The sequence below is a fragment of the Natator depressus genome, chromosome 1 (genome assembly GCF_965152275.1).
Source record: "Natator depressus isolate rNatDep1 chromosome 1, rNatDep2.hap1, whole genome shotgun sequence".
NCBI lineage: Eukaryota > Metazoa > Chordata > Testudines > Cheloniidae > Natator > Natator depressus.
The window spans coordinates 107357545-107372327 of record NC_134234.1 but is presented as its reverse complement, the minus strand read 5'-3'; the positions used below and the strand labels follow the sequence as shown (position 1 = coordinate 107372327).

Below are 14783 nucleotides of genomic sequence, written 5' to 3'. Positions count from 1 at the left end.
ATCAAGGACCATTTTGCTTCATTAAATGGAAGATTCAGCTTTAAGAAAGTTATTTCAATTTGAATGAAATCCTCAATCAATACATTTATTTGACCTGGCAACTATTAATACTAAATGAGTAACATTTTAACCTTTTCTGTTTTGCAGGTTGGTCCACAAAGGAATCCTGGTGACATGCCCCAGCATGCAAAAGAACAGTGATATAAATGCTAATGACTAGGGCTGGAGTAATCACTCTAGTGATGTGGGAAAGGTAAGCTGGCTTTTATTTAAAGGGTGTTTATACTGTTATATTCCCTAATCACACTTAAAATTTAGCTAGGTCCTTGAGAGTAAGATACCAGTTGTTTGAAAGTTAAAAAAAAAAAAGTTGATTTTAATTTTCCAGTCATCTGTTTCTTTGACGGAGGCAGGAACTGAGGAGCTGGTCTGATGGCAGGTGGTGTAGAACAGTGCCAGGGAGACTACAGGCTGTGCTCAGAGTGTATCTTGAACCAGTGCACTGGAACTGCAATCTCTCAATCAGGTCTAGCTTGGGGAAAGGGAACAAACATCCTGTCCTCTGATTAAGAGAGCAGAAGAATCTATTGGATGCTCGAACATTGCAAAAGCAGCCAAGCAAGACAGGGACTCTAACAAGCAGCTGAACAGCCACTTATCCAGCCATAAAGGGAGTAGGGGGAGGATGTGGGACCTTTAATTCAAGGCCTGAGTGGCACTGGACTGGCTCTTATGCCAGAAGGTGGCTTTTTAACCTCTGGTTCAATAGCAAGACATTCCCTTCACCTGATGCTTTCCTACTTTCTTATACACGTCTACAGGCAGTAGGGGAGGAACTGGAGAGAGTAGCATGCTGCTGCTACCTACTGGTAGAGGGAGGCTTGGGGAAGAAGCTAGTGGCTACTTGTCAGAGACTCTCTCTTTTCAAGCAATGCTTTGAGGAGAGAAGCCAGTAACTGATATGGGGCTGGAGAAAAACATAACAATTCATTTTAAAAGTCAAAATACAGACACCTCAAGGACCTAACTAAATTTTAAACCTGTTAGGAACAAAAACTGGTATAACCACACTTTATTATTGCCCAGTTCTCCAAAGAATAATAAAAAGAAAACCTTAGAGAGCTGTGCCATATTGAATAAAAGCTGACTTACCTTTTCCCCTTATGCTGAGTACTCACGCCTGCCCTGATCAGTGATGGTACTGATATCACCTACCAACAGAATGGTGGGGCACATCTTTGTAGAGCAGGAAGTCAACAACTGTAGACCAGGCTATAATGTAGAATTGCAAAAGAAAAGAAAAAAACGTGTATAAAACTTAATTAAAAGCCTTGCCAATTATGTTCACTGGGCAGTTGGCAGTGCATACCTGAAATTGAGACTTTTAAAAACATTACAACTCCTCTCACTCTCCAGAAAAAACAGTAGAGAATTATTACTGGTTTCTCAGAGAGCTATGTATGTGAATAAACAATTCACAGATCAGAAGGGATCATTATGATAATCTAGTCTGATCTCCTGAATAACAGGCCACAGAACTGCACGAAATGCTTCTGCATCAAGCCCGTATATTCTGTTTGAGCTTTAGCATATATTTTACAAAAATATCCAATCTTGATTTAAAAAGAAATCAAGTGACTGAGAATCCATGAAGTCCCTAGGTAAATTATTCCCATAGTTAACTACCTTTACTGTTAAAAATGTGTCTTATTTTATTCTGAATTTGTTTATCTTCAGCTTCCAGTCACTGGATCTCATTATGTTTTTTTCTGCTGGATTAAAGACCCCTACTATCAGAAATCTTCTTTCCATGTAGGTACTTATAGACTGTGATCAAGTCATCCTGTGACCTTCTCCATGTTAAGCTAAATAGATTGACCTTCTTTAGTCTGTCACTCAGATTCAAATACCAAAGAAAAAGGCTACTTGTGATGACTATATTTGCCTTACAATCATCTGAACAGAAGTATGCAATTAGCCAATGTAAACAATCGATAAAAAAGTAATGCTCTATCTACAGTTTTCATTGCTTCAGGCAGCTGTATCCTCAAAGCTTTCCTCTGTACCAACTAAGCACAAAGCAGCCTGAAAGCTTTATCTTCAAAATTCCAACTTTTACCTTTTCTGTAGCATATTCAGATTTAGTTTTTACATTTTTTCACTAGATGTGTAAGAGGTAAGGGATGAGGTCCAGAAACTGCAGCATTTAAACAATAAGGATTAGTGTGCTAAATGCGCAAGCCGAAGCAATAGATTCCTGGAAGGAGAAAGGTAAGGGATAAAGATTGTTGGAAGATGGCAACTTTAAAAAGTACAAAACCTTTCAGAACATGGAATTGTGCCTAGGGCACACTTTCCTAATCCGATAATAGGGATTTTCCCCAGACTGGAATCATCATGTGTGTTGTCTCATCTGATAAAAAAAATTACATCAGACCAAGAGACCATAATTACAGATGAAGCAGCAGAAGTAAAGACTAAAGATCTTGGAAAGACATGGTATGGAGATTGGTCCTTAGGTGCAGCACAAAAGCAACAAGCAGTGTCTCCTCTCTCAATGCAATTTTGAGAAGCAGTTCTGTGGCATCAAGATGCCTCTTAACATTGCCAGAAGTCCCCAGACTCAGTTGGTTGATCTAAAGAACCTCTGTCAACAGGAGTCTGAGATGCACTTTGCAAACTGAATACTTGTATTGGTTATAACCTCTTCCCAGGCACGAAAGACAAACAAACATGGACATTTGTAACAGACATCATATCCCTGTATTAAGCCCAGGACCTGAAGACTGCTTTTTTAGCAACGTCAACAATGCTGCCCGAGATGTAAAAGGACCCAAGACAGGGAAGATATTGAATATATGGTCTGATGGGACCAATATAACAAGTATGGGAAGCAACCTAACACAGCTGGGCCTCAGACAACACATATAATGGCTTGGCAATTGAAAAAAGTTGTTTTTTAGAATGAAAAACAAAATGAATGGCTATACAACTATGAAAAAATAGTACTCCATAGAGCCAGAGAAAGGGCCGGGGGAGGGAGGAAGAGAACAATTAGGAAACCTCAAAGACGCCAAGCCTGCTCTGAGCTCACTGCACACCTGGTGGTCAGAAGGCACTGGAGAACAGCTGGGGCACTCCCTCTTTTATGGCCTCTGAATCCTGTGTGAGGAGAGAGGGTGGGGGCTGAGTGGCCCCATCTTCTAGAAAATTCTGAGGATGCACTTATCCAAGGAGTGGGGAGCTGCATAGGCAATTTTCAAAAGGAGAAGAGAGAGCTATTGCCCCACTTTCCACCATCCAGGAAAACACCTGTATGTAATAAGGAAGCAATGAAGAAAAACAAATATTGCAAAAATCCTATATTGTTCTAAAACACTGTTGGCAACTAACACGGGACAGCCATACACTGGAAGTCAGGATATTCTGACTTCCGACAGTGTATATATAAAATAACTGTTAAAGTGGCATACACACTTGTCTGAAATTGGTAGTTCATATCAGCTCCTGTTAGACCTCAGCTATCTCGTTTGTTATGTAAAACATGGTTACAGTGTCACACGGGGATTACAGCATTGTTTGAATTAATTTTCTATTGATTACTAGAAAACTTGGCATCAAGCAAACAACTCCTTTTTTAAAAACTGCTAAGTAGTAATTTAACTTTTTTAAATAGAAGTTTTAAAAGGGGCAACAGTTATCTACAAAGAATTTAGCAAAAATGTTGCTAAGTCTAAAGTATGTGGCATGTACATTAAGTCTAATAGACATGAGTGATGTATATCACTGCCTGCAGAGTTGTTGATAAAGAGTTTGCAGATCTACATAAGAGGATGGGCAACATCACGTGACGAAGCAGCTGATGGAGCCATTCAATACATCTTCATTCCTCAGTCACATCAATACATAGTGAAACAACTAAGTTTCCCTTGAGTAAATACATCTGGAACTAGTTTGTTAATACTTTGAACTTATAACTGCACTCCTTTCATCTGAGGATTTTAAAGAACTTCACAAAAATTAAGCTTCTCAACACGCACGTGACGTAGATAAGTATTATGCCCATTTTAAAGACGGGAATAAGGAAGTTAAAGGACTTGCACATCAAAGCCACTAAAAATCACACACACTTTTTAAGCATCAAGCTTCAAAAGATATCTAAAGTGCTGTGCAAAAACGTATCCGTCAATCCTTGAATCAAATGAATCAGCTACAACTGGATCACAACTTTAAAAAAAAAATCATACAGCTGAAGACTTCACTTACCTTTTTCTCCATCTGAAATAAGATCTCGTTCTCCTTTCTGAACAATTGTCAAATTCCCCATGGCTTGACTGAGCCGTAACACACATCCATGGTGATCGTTGCTATCCACGGGATCTCTAAGCTACAACACAAGAATTCCATACAGAATAATTCATTTTACCATTAATGCAAAACCAAACAATTTAAGTCTATGAAAAAAGATTTGTTATTCAGTCTTTCTATACTTTTTTATATTCTTTCCATTCATCCATTTTGTGCTGCCAAAAAAGAAAATTGTTACAAAAGCATCTTTTTTTTGCTTGCTTTAAGGATGTGCCAAGCAATGATCCAGTGTTGTCATGACAACTATCACATGCAGATTTACTTATTCCCACGATGCTTTTTACATAGCTGAGGAACAATATGAAAGTTTGATACAATATCCATAAATATCTTTTGAAAGATGAAACAAACACATACTTATGTATCACCAAAAAATTAATCAGCAGCTCACCATAGCTTCATAAAGTCTGCTAAACTCCATATAGTTTGGAGTAAGAATGGCTCGCTGGTAACCTTGAATAAGAGAGGGTTGTTGGGAAATGAGCCACAATCCATCCTGCAGAAGACAGTTAAAAAAAATTTATTTAATAGCTTTTTAAATGTCAGACAAATAAATGTATGAAAAAAAAAATACTTACAGCATCAATGACAATAGGAATTCCTTTGACCTTGGCTTTTTCTATAATACCCTGCAAGAAAAGCAAATGATTTTAAGACGCGTGCTGTGTTAACTCCCAAAAGATCTAAATGAAATTCAGCATTTTATTTCAGTCTAAAAAACGCTGCTTAAGGAGTCTGGTCACACAGATCACCATTTCAAAGAAAAAATTAAAAACATGGTTAGAGAAGACACTTCCATATCAAATTTGTGCATTTTACAGACAGAGATATCTTCTAATTGCTAGCAATGCAAATTTAGTAGGACGTCTTAAAGATAAGCTGTGCTCTTTCTGGTTCACATTTAACTAGCAGCAATGGAATCCTGCAACTGAAACTAGGATAATATTTGTGTTGATGTGTGAATGAGAAAATAATCCAATTCACACTCCCGTAGCTGTACTGGCTCCAAAATGCTAATAAGTAAAATGCAGTAAAAGAAAAGGAATAAGATGATGACTAAATAAGTTCAGGAAATATATCTGCCGAGCAAGACTGCGTTAAGTTTAGTCACTTTTCTGACCATAACCACACTGTAATACGACTGTGTTAATAACATACCTTGTGTGACAAGACAGACATGAAATGATTTTACACTAGCAGAATGAGTTTAAAAACAAACAGGAAGGGTGGACTTTTATTTGCAAAAAGAAAAGGAGTACTTGTGGTACCTTGGAGAGTAACCAATTTATTTGAGCATAAGTTTTCATGAGCTATAGCTCACTTCATCGGATGCATACTGTGGAAAATACAGAAGATGTTTTTATACACACAGACCATGAAAAAATGGGTGATTATCACTACAAAAGGTTTTCTCTCCCTCCACCCCACTCTCCTGCTGGTAATAGCTTATCTAAAGTGATCACTCTCCTTACAATGTGTATGATAACCTGGATTTGTGCTGGATATGGCCCACCTTGATTATCATACACATTGTAAGGAGAGTGATCACTTTAGATAAGCTATTACCAGCAGGAGAGTGGGGTGGAGGGAGAGAAAACCTTTTGTAGTGATAATCACCCATTTTTTCATGGTCTGTGTGTATAAAAACATCTTCTGTATTTTCCACAGTATGCATCCGATGAAGTGAGCTGTAGCTCATGAAAACTTACGCTCAAATAAATTGGTTAGTCTCTAAGGTGCCACAAGTACTCCTTTTCTTTTTGCGAATACAGACTAACACGGCTGTTACTCTGAAACCTTTTATTTGCAAAGTTTCTTGCAACAAGTACATACCAGTCCAAAAATATACTGTCTCTCTGTCCCCTCATTAATCACTGAAAGGCAGCAGTGATTAATAAAAGCTTTTAGAATGCTGTTTGTCGTTGGCTTATGCACTGACGCTTGAGGATTTAGATCTCCCCCCCGCCCACATATAATGTAACAGGGAATGTTATCTAAATGTCTAATCATTTTTTTTTTAACCCTACTAAGCTTGTGTTCAGATGATATCACACGGCCATGAGCGCCACAGGTTAATTATGTACAGTAAAATTTGTGTTCTCCAGCACTTTATTAACCGGCACTTCTGATATCTCCCAATACAAATCATCAATCTAGTAACCGGCAACCCCCATTTCCCCAATGTGCCGGATAACAAAGCTTTTACTGTATTGTGTAAAAAAATATTTTATCATCAGTTTTAAATTCACCAAATATACTCTGTTCTTGTACTATGAAGGAGAGCAAATAAGAGTGTCCAATTTGTCTTGTCTATCATCATCATCATCATCACCACCACCACCACCACCACCACCACCACATTGGTTGTTGGGACACCATCACTGATAAGCAATCAACCAATTGTCTCCATCCCTGACGATTGTGTGTCAGTGCTCGAGTCTCCGCGAAGTCCATTCCTGTCCACTTCTTTATGTTGTCAATCCATCGCTTCTTCTGTCTCTTCTTCTCCTCTTCCCCTGTACTGTCCCTTGGAGGATGATCTTGGATAGGCCAGTGAGCTTGTTACATGGCTGTACCACTTCAGCTTGCACTTCTTCACGGTCGTCAGGAGGTCTTCATATGACTTGGAGCATTGGGTGATGATGTTGCAGACCTCTTCATTAGTGACATGATCAAAGTAGGAGATGCCCAGGATTTTACGGAAGTATCTCATCTCTTCTACCTGTATTTTCCATTCAAGTTTTGCCATAAGGGTCCATGTCTCGCGCACACACAGAAAAATTGAGATGACCAGTGCGTGCAGCAGTTTCAGCTTGGATTCCAGAGAGATGTTCTTATTCCTCCAAATTGGCTTTAGCTTTCCCACTGTTGCTTGCGCAGTTCTTGCCAGAATTTCTGCCTTTGATCCTTCATCAGTGATGACTGCCCCCAAATACCTGAACTGTTTCACTGTCTCCAGCTCTTGTCCACTGACAGTGATATGTGAGCTGATCCCGTCATGTACGTTTATCATCAGCTTGGTTTTCTCTGCACTGATTTCCATACCGTATTTTGCAGAGCTTTCATCCAATTGTTTCACAAAATTGGCAAGCTCATCTTCGTTACCTGTCAGGCCGGTCAATGTCATCAGCTAACCGAAGATTTGAGATTGTTTGCCCCCCAGGGCTGATTGTGCATATGTGATCTTCCAGGGCATCAGTCATTTTGCGCTCCAAGTAGATGTTGAACAGCGTGGGCGAAAGAAGGCAGCCTTGCCGGACTCCAACAGTGTTACAAAACCACACTCTTATTGTGCCATTGACGAGAACTCTACTGCTGGCCTTGGCATACAGTTGTTTAATGGTAAGAATAAGCTTAAGACCAACACTGTACTTCTTCATGGCTGCTCAGAGAGCTTCATGCCATACTCTGTCAAATGCCTTCTTGAAGCCAACAAAGACACGGTAGATGTCCTGCTGATGTTGTAAGTACTTCGCACATAGAACATGAAGATTAAAAATCTGTTCCATGGTAATTCTTCCAGCATGAAAGCCAGCCTGTTCTTCAGCAATGATATTCTCTGCTTGTGGCTTCAATCTGTTCAATATGACTTTCAACATCACTTTGCTGGCATGGCTAATTAAGCTTAAAGTCTGGTAATTTTGACACAACTGCAGGTTGCCTTTCTTTGGCAGAGTGATGATTAGTGACTGTGAACACATGGAGGGCCACTCACCAGTCTGCCAGATCTTGGTGAGTACATCTATTACTATTTCTACTCCAAATTCCTTCAGTTCGGCTGGGATGTTGTCAATACCTGTAGCCTTTCCACTCTTGAGTGATTTCACAGGTGTCCCCACTTCTTCACGCAGTATTGGAAAGTCATCCTCCTCTTAAATCTGGACTGTCCAGGGCACTAGGATCTCCATTTGTCTGGTGATTGTATACATCAAAGCAGTAATCTGTCCATCTGGACAATCGAGATACAAAAGGAGCACTTAAAGACGACAAAGTCATTTCGGAGAAACTAAATGAATTCTTTGCTTCAGTCTTCACGGCTGAGGAAGTTAGGGAGATTCCCAAATCTGAGCCGTCCTTTGCAGGTGGCAAATCTGAGGAATTGTCACAGATTGAAGTGTCATTAGACTAGGTTTTGGAATGAATTGATAAACTTAACAGTAACAAGTCACCGGGACCAGAGTTTTGAAAGAACTCAAAATTGGAATTGCAGAACTATTAACTGTGATTTGTAATCTGTCCTTTAAATCAGCTTCTGTACCTAAAGACTGGAAGATAGCTAATGTAACGCCAATATTTAAAAAGGGCTCTAGAGGCGATCCCAGCAATTACAGACCGGTAAGTCTAACGTCAGTACTGGGCAAATTAGTTGAAACAATAGAAAAGAATAAAATGGTCAGACACATAGAAGAACATAAACGGTTGGGTCAAAGTCAACCTGGTTTCTGTAAAGGGAAATGTCTTACTAATCTATTAGAGTTCTTTGAGGGGTCAACAAACATGTGGACAAGGGGGATCCAGTGGACGTAGTGTACTTAGATTTCCAGAAAGCCTTTGACAAGGTCCCTCACCAAAGGCTCTTACTTAAATTAAGTTGTCATGGGATAAGGAGGAAGATCCTTTCATGGACTGAGAACTGGTTAAAAAGACAGGGAACAAAGGGTAGGAATAAATGCTAAATTTTCAGAATGGAGGGGGTAACTAGTGGTGTTCCCCAAGGGTCAGTCCTAGGACTTACTCATAAATGATCTGGAGAAAGGGGTAAACAGTGAGGTGGCAAAGTTTGCAGATTATACTAAACTGCTCAAGATAGTTAAAGACCAAAGCAGACGGTGAAGAACTTCAAAAAGATCTCTCAAAACTAAGTGACTGTGCAATAAAATGCAAAAGAAATTTAATGTGGATAAATGTAAAGTAATGCACACTGGAAAAAATAACCCCAACTATACATACAATATGATGGGGGCTAATTTAGCTACAATTAATCAGGAAAGAGATCTTGGAGTCATCGTGGATAGTTCTCTGAAGATGTCCATGCAGCGGCAGTCAAAAAAGCAAACAGGATGTTAGGAATCATTAAAAAAGGGATAGAGAATAAGATGGAGAATATCTTATTGCCCTTCTATAAATCTGTGGTACGCTCACATCTTGAATACTGCATACAGATGTGGTCTTCTCATCTCAAAAAAAAAATATACCGGCAGTAGAAAAGGTTCAGAGAATGGCAACTAAAATGAGGGGTTTGGAATAGGTCCCATATGAGGAGAGATTGACGAGATTAGGACTTTTCACCTCGGAAAAGAGGAGACTAAGGGGGGAATATGATAGAGGTATAGAAAATCATGAGTGGTGTGGAGAAAGTGAATAAGGAAAAGTTATTTACTTGTTCCCATAATATAAGAACTAGGGGCCACCAAATGAAATTAATGGGCAGCAGGTTTAAAACAAATAAAAGGAAGTTCTTCTTCACACAGCGCACAGTCAACCTGTGGAACTCGTTGCCTGCAGAGGTTGAGAAGGCTAGGACTATAATAGGGTTTAAAAGAGAACTAGATAAATTCATGGAGGTTAAGTCCATTAATGGCTATTAGCCAGGATGGGTAAGAAATGGTGTCCCTAGCCTCCGTTTGTCAGAGGGTGGAGATGGATGGCAGGAGACAGATCACTTGATCATTACCAGTTAGGTTCACTCCCTCTGGGGCACCTGGCATTGGCCACTGTCAGCAGACAGGATACTGGGCTGGATGGACCTTTGATCTGACCCAGTAAGGCCATTCTTATGTTCACCTGTTGATGATGTCTTTCTTCTGCAAGACTGTTCCCTTCTTTGTCTTGAATTGCATTAGCATTGGTCCATCTTTCCTTCGTCAGATCTTTTACAATCTGGAAGACTCATTTGCTATTTTTATTATTGATACATTCTTCAATTTTAGAGCATTGTTTTTCTATCCATATCTCCTTGGCCACCTTCATTCCTTTCTTGATCTTTCTGCCAATCACTCTGTATTTATCAGCTCCCTCAGTGCGATTCTCGTCTCTCTTGAGTTCTTTTCTAATGTCACACATTTGTAGTATTTAATTTGTGACCCAAGGTTTTTTCTTCTTACGGTGTTTCCCAAGAATGTCCATTGCTGTCTCATTCATTACAGTGTTGAAATTGTTGGTCATTGTTTCTACGTCTTCCTCTAAAGCAAGCAACGGAGCAAATTTTCCACCAATCATTGCTTGGAATGACTCCGCAATGCTTTGGTCTCTAAGTCTTTTAAAGTCAAACTTGATTCTGCTGAACTTTGGCCTAATTATTTTCCTTAGCCGCAGCCAAAAGTTTAGCATCATGAGGTTATCATCACTTCCAGCATCAGCACTGGGGAAGCTCCTTGTTTTAGCTCTGTTGATGCCAGAACGAAATCAGTTTTGCACAATGTCGTCGTCGATCCGACTGTGATGAAAACCATCAGGTGCATGCCATGTTGATCGTCTGGATGCTTTATGTACTCCTAATGCATTTACAAGAACCAGATTGTTATAGCTGGCAAACTCCAAAAGTCTCAATCCTCGCTCATTGGTTACCGCATTACAGAAAGGGCCACAATAATTTTGCCAGTCTGCGTGTGCATCAGTACCCACTTTAGCACTCCAATCTCCCTGTACAATCAAGATATCTTTCTTGTGTACCTTATCAATGATATCTTGGAGCTGATTATAAAAATCTTCAATTTGCTCATTGTCATAGTCTGTTGTAGGGGCGTAGACTTGTACCACTGTGATATTGAACGGTACAGCCTTTAGACTGATGGAAATAAGCCTGCTGGACATTGGGTGGCATCCTAATACTGTATTCTTCATATCCTTATGCAGAAGAAATCCTACACCGTTGATATGTTTGTCCTCTCCACTGTAATAGAGTACATGGCCTTCTTCTGTTAGTGCCTCTCCAAAGTTCTTCCGTCTGACCTCAGAGATTCCTAGGAGGTGCCAGGGGTATTGTTCCATTTCATCTGTGAGTTCTTTCAACCTCCCTATTTGTCTCCATGTCCTTACATTCCATGTGGCTATGGTAATGTTCTCTCTTCCACAGAGCCTCTTTATTGGGATTACACCAGTAGTATACTTGTCGTTCACCCTGGTAGGAGACAGTTGGCATGGTCATTATTAACCCAGGCTGCAACCAATCCAGTATGGACATGGTTGACTTCCTCATCATATGGTGTGTCTTGGGCAAATTTTTAACCTGGGGGAGCCCATCCCTCTCCAGGCAGCCCCCTTTTAGTTGCCTCTTACGACATGCAGGAGCAGCAGTGGGGACTATTCGGTTCCCAAGCCCACAGGGGGTATACTTGTCTATACTATTTGTTATTTTATATCGATCTATCTTGTGCTCACAAGCTCATTTCTTCACCATATTAGATAGCTCTAACCCTTCCATTCTTCTAACGATTTTCCCTAATGGTCTTTGGACCCCCATCTACTTCTGATATTGCTGACGTGACCAGAACTGAACACAGTGCCCATTCTTTGCATACCCTAACACTTGTTTTTTGTCTGATTGCTGCTGTACAGCAAACAGATGTTTTGAGGGAGCAGTCCACATTAACACCCAGAGGCTTTTCTTGAATGCTTACTGTCAATTTAGAACCCTACGCCGCTTATAAAAAGTTCAAATTAGTCTTTCCAACATGTTTAACTTTTAATTTGTTAAGGATTAATTTCAGTATGCTGTCATACTGTTCATTTACCTTTTTTTTAGGACCCAGCAAAGTTCTTCAATCTTCTCATCTCAAGCAATCTAAATAATTTTGTACCATTTACAAATTTTTACCACCACACAAATTTACCTACTCTTGTAGATCATTAGTAGCTATATTTAACAGTGGCTCTAGTATGGAGCCTTGGGACCCCCCCCCCCCAATTTTCTAAAAGATATGCTCTAGTTCAAGCAGGAATTAATTCAGAAAAGTTCTATGGCCTGTGTTATGCTGGAAGTCAGAACGGATGATCACGGTGATCCCTTCTGGCACTATAATCTATGAATTAATCTTTTGGAATATTGAAAACTGACTATGTATTCCTACTTTTTGCTTTCCTGCAAAGACTTTATGAAAGTCCAAATGAAACATACCGACATGCTTTCCATTATCCATTATTTTGCTGAAACACACAAAATTCTAGTAGATTTGCACAGCATGATTTTCCTTTACAGAAGCCATGCTGGTTTTGTCCTTATATCATGTGCATTTACAATTATATTTGGTTGCTTTAATCAGTTCACTTGGAAATAAAGTAAGTGTTTTGTTTAATTCCCAGGACCAACCCTAACATTTTTAGAATATAACACCATCAATTACTGCAATTTGGTATTGTAGCCAGTTTTAAATGGACTGCGTATTTTTGTATCTCAGTCACTTCATTCTTAAGCTTCTTCAGTACTCTGGGATGATCACCATTCAAACATGATGACTTACTGCTATTAACCTAATCATCATTTGTTTCAGAACCTCATCTTTTGACCCCTCAATATTTTGACAGTACCTCATGCCTATTACCTGAAAAATTAGATATAGGGTAGACACCTCCCCAATATATTCTGTGGAGAAGACTGATGCAAAGGTACCCAACAAAACCTCAAAAATCCAATCTCACCTTCAAACACTACTCATCTTCATCACACTAGTAACTCGGAATATTCAGAAGACATCTAAATGGACTCTCCTCCTCTACACAGAATACAACGTACCATAGCAGTTCAAGGTTAACTCCCCCGTTCAGAACAGGATGGGAACACCACCTACTTACAGGGTCTTACTTTGGAACCTTATTAAGTTATTTTATATGCCAACATCACTAACTATTTCACTGTTGACAAGTCAAAGCAAAAACACTCAGCTGCGTGAAACAGCTCAGCTGGGAATGAGCTGAAATAGCTCAGTTGGGAGAGCATTAGACTGAAGATCTAAAGGTCCCTGGTTTGATCTCGGTTTCAGCAGATGATTTTGGGATAGCTCAGTGGTTTGAGCATTGGGCCTGCTAAACCCAGGGTTGTGAGTTCAATCCTTGAGGGGGCCATTTAGGGATCTGGGGCAAAAATTGAGGATTGGTCATGCTTTGAGCAGGGGGTTGGACTAGATGATCTCCTGAGGTCCCTTCCAACCCTGATATTCTATGATTCTATGACACACAGGACTTGTCATGCTCCAATACTCTTATTTATTTGAATGAACATTCAAAGGCAATAAAACAAGAATTAAAAAATGTAAATATCTGTCTACCAAAGATCAAATATCAAAATAATATAAAATGTTTACTACTATTAAAAAAATATGGTAACTGTCATTGGAACAAATAGAACACAAGATACCAAACACCCTCTGGGCAGAAACACATCTTCATGAAAAACTCATGAGATTTGCACATTTAAACCAGTGTTCCCAAGAAATTTTTATTGCTGCTGAACCTCAATCTAAAACAAGGTAATTTTCTATAACACCCTCTGAGTCAGAAGCACCTACTCTGAGAAGAACCTATGTAAAAATGGCACCCTCTTGATCAACAGATCTGTTCCTTTCATTATACCTGTTGCATTTAGTAACAAAGCAAACTATACTCCTTTTTATTTCTGTTAAACTTGTAGAGCAAAAAAATGGAGAACGAGTCAAGTACTTTATTCTATCTTGTGCACCAAAAAGAGAATTATTTACTATATTCCAACAACACTAACACTTGTGCAAATCCACTGAAGGCTATGGAGTGGCACATGTGGCCAGCAGATCGAGGGACGTGATCGTTCCCCTCTATTCAACACTGGTGAGGCCTCATCTAGAGTACTGTGTCCAGTTTTGGGCCCCACACTACAAGAAGGATGTGGAAAAATTGGAAAATGTCCAGCGGAGGGCAACAAAAATGATTAGGGGACTGGAACACATGACTTATGAGGAGAGGCTGAGGGAACTGGAGATGTTTAGTCTACGGAAGAGAAGAATGAGGGGGGATTTGATAGCTGCTTTCAACTACCTGAAAGGGGGTTCCAAAGAGGATGGCTCTAGACTATTCTCAGTGGTAGCAGATGACAGAACAAGGAGTAATGGTCTCACGTTGCAGTGGGAGAGATTTAGGTTGGATATTAGGAAAAAATTTTTCACTAGGAGGGTGGTGAAACACTGGAATGTGTTACCTAGGGAGGTGGTGGAATCTCCTTCCTTAGAAGTTTTTAAGGTCAGGCTTGACAAAGCCCTGGCTGGGATGATTTAATTAGGGATCGGTCCTGCTTTGAGCAGGGGGTTGGACTAGATGACCTCCTGAGGTCCCTTCCAACCCTGATATTCTATGATTCTATATTCTATGTGTGCTGAGGGCTTGATTTGGCTTGCAGAACCTTTAACAGTGGTAAAGATTTAAACAACAGAAAGAATGAACCCAGCCTG

General features: G+C 39.8%; 1 protein-coding gene and 1 non-coding gene across 4 annotated transcripts in view; one reads left to right on the top strand and one right to left on the bottom strand.

Annotated features, from left to right (window-relative positions):
* The window catches only part of NAXD (NAD(P)HX dehydratase), an 80787-nt gene that overhangs the window by 20280 nt on the left and 45724 nt on the right, over positions 1–14783 (bottom strand). For all 3 annotated transcript variants that reach the window (XM_074963653.1, XM_074963663.1, XM_074963642.1), the window contains 3 exons: positions 4947–4997; positions 4760–4864; positions 4267–4387 (listed from right to left, as the gene is read on the bottom strand). In XM_074963653.1, the coding sequence (XP_074819754.1) occupies positions 4267–4387; positions 4760–4864; positions 4947–4997 (277 nt within the window). The remainder of the gene's footprint in view (positions 1–4266; positions 4388–4759; positions 4865–4946; positions 4998–14783) is intronic.
* TRNAF-GAA (transfer RNA phenylalanine (anticodon GAA)) lies at positions 13277–13348 on the top strand. Its single transcript has one exon. It is a non-coding gene; the product is annotated as a tRNA-Phe (tRNA).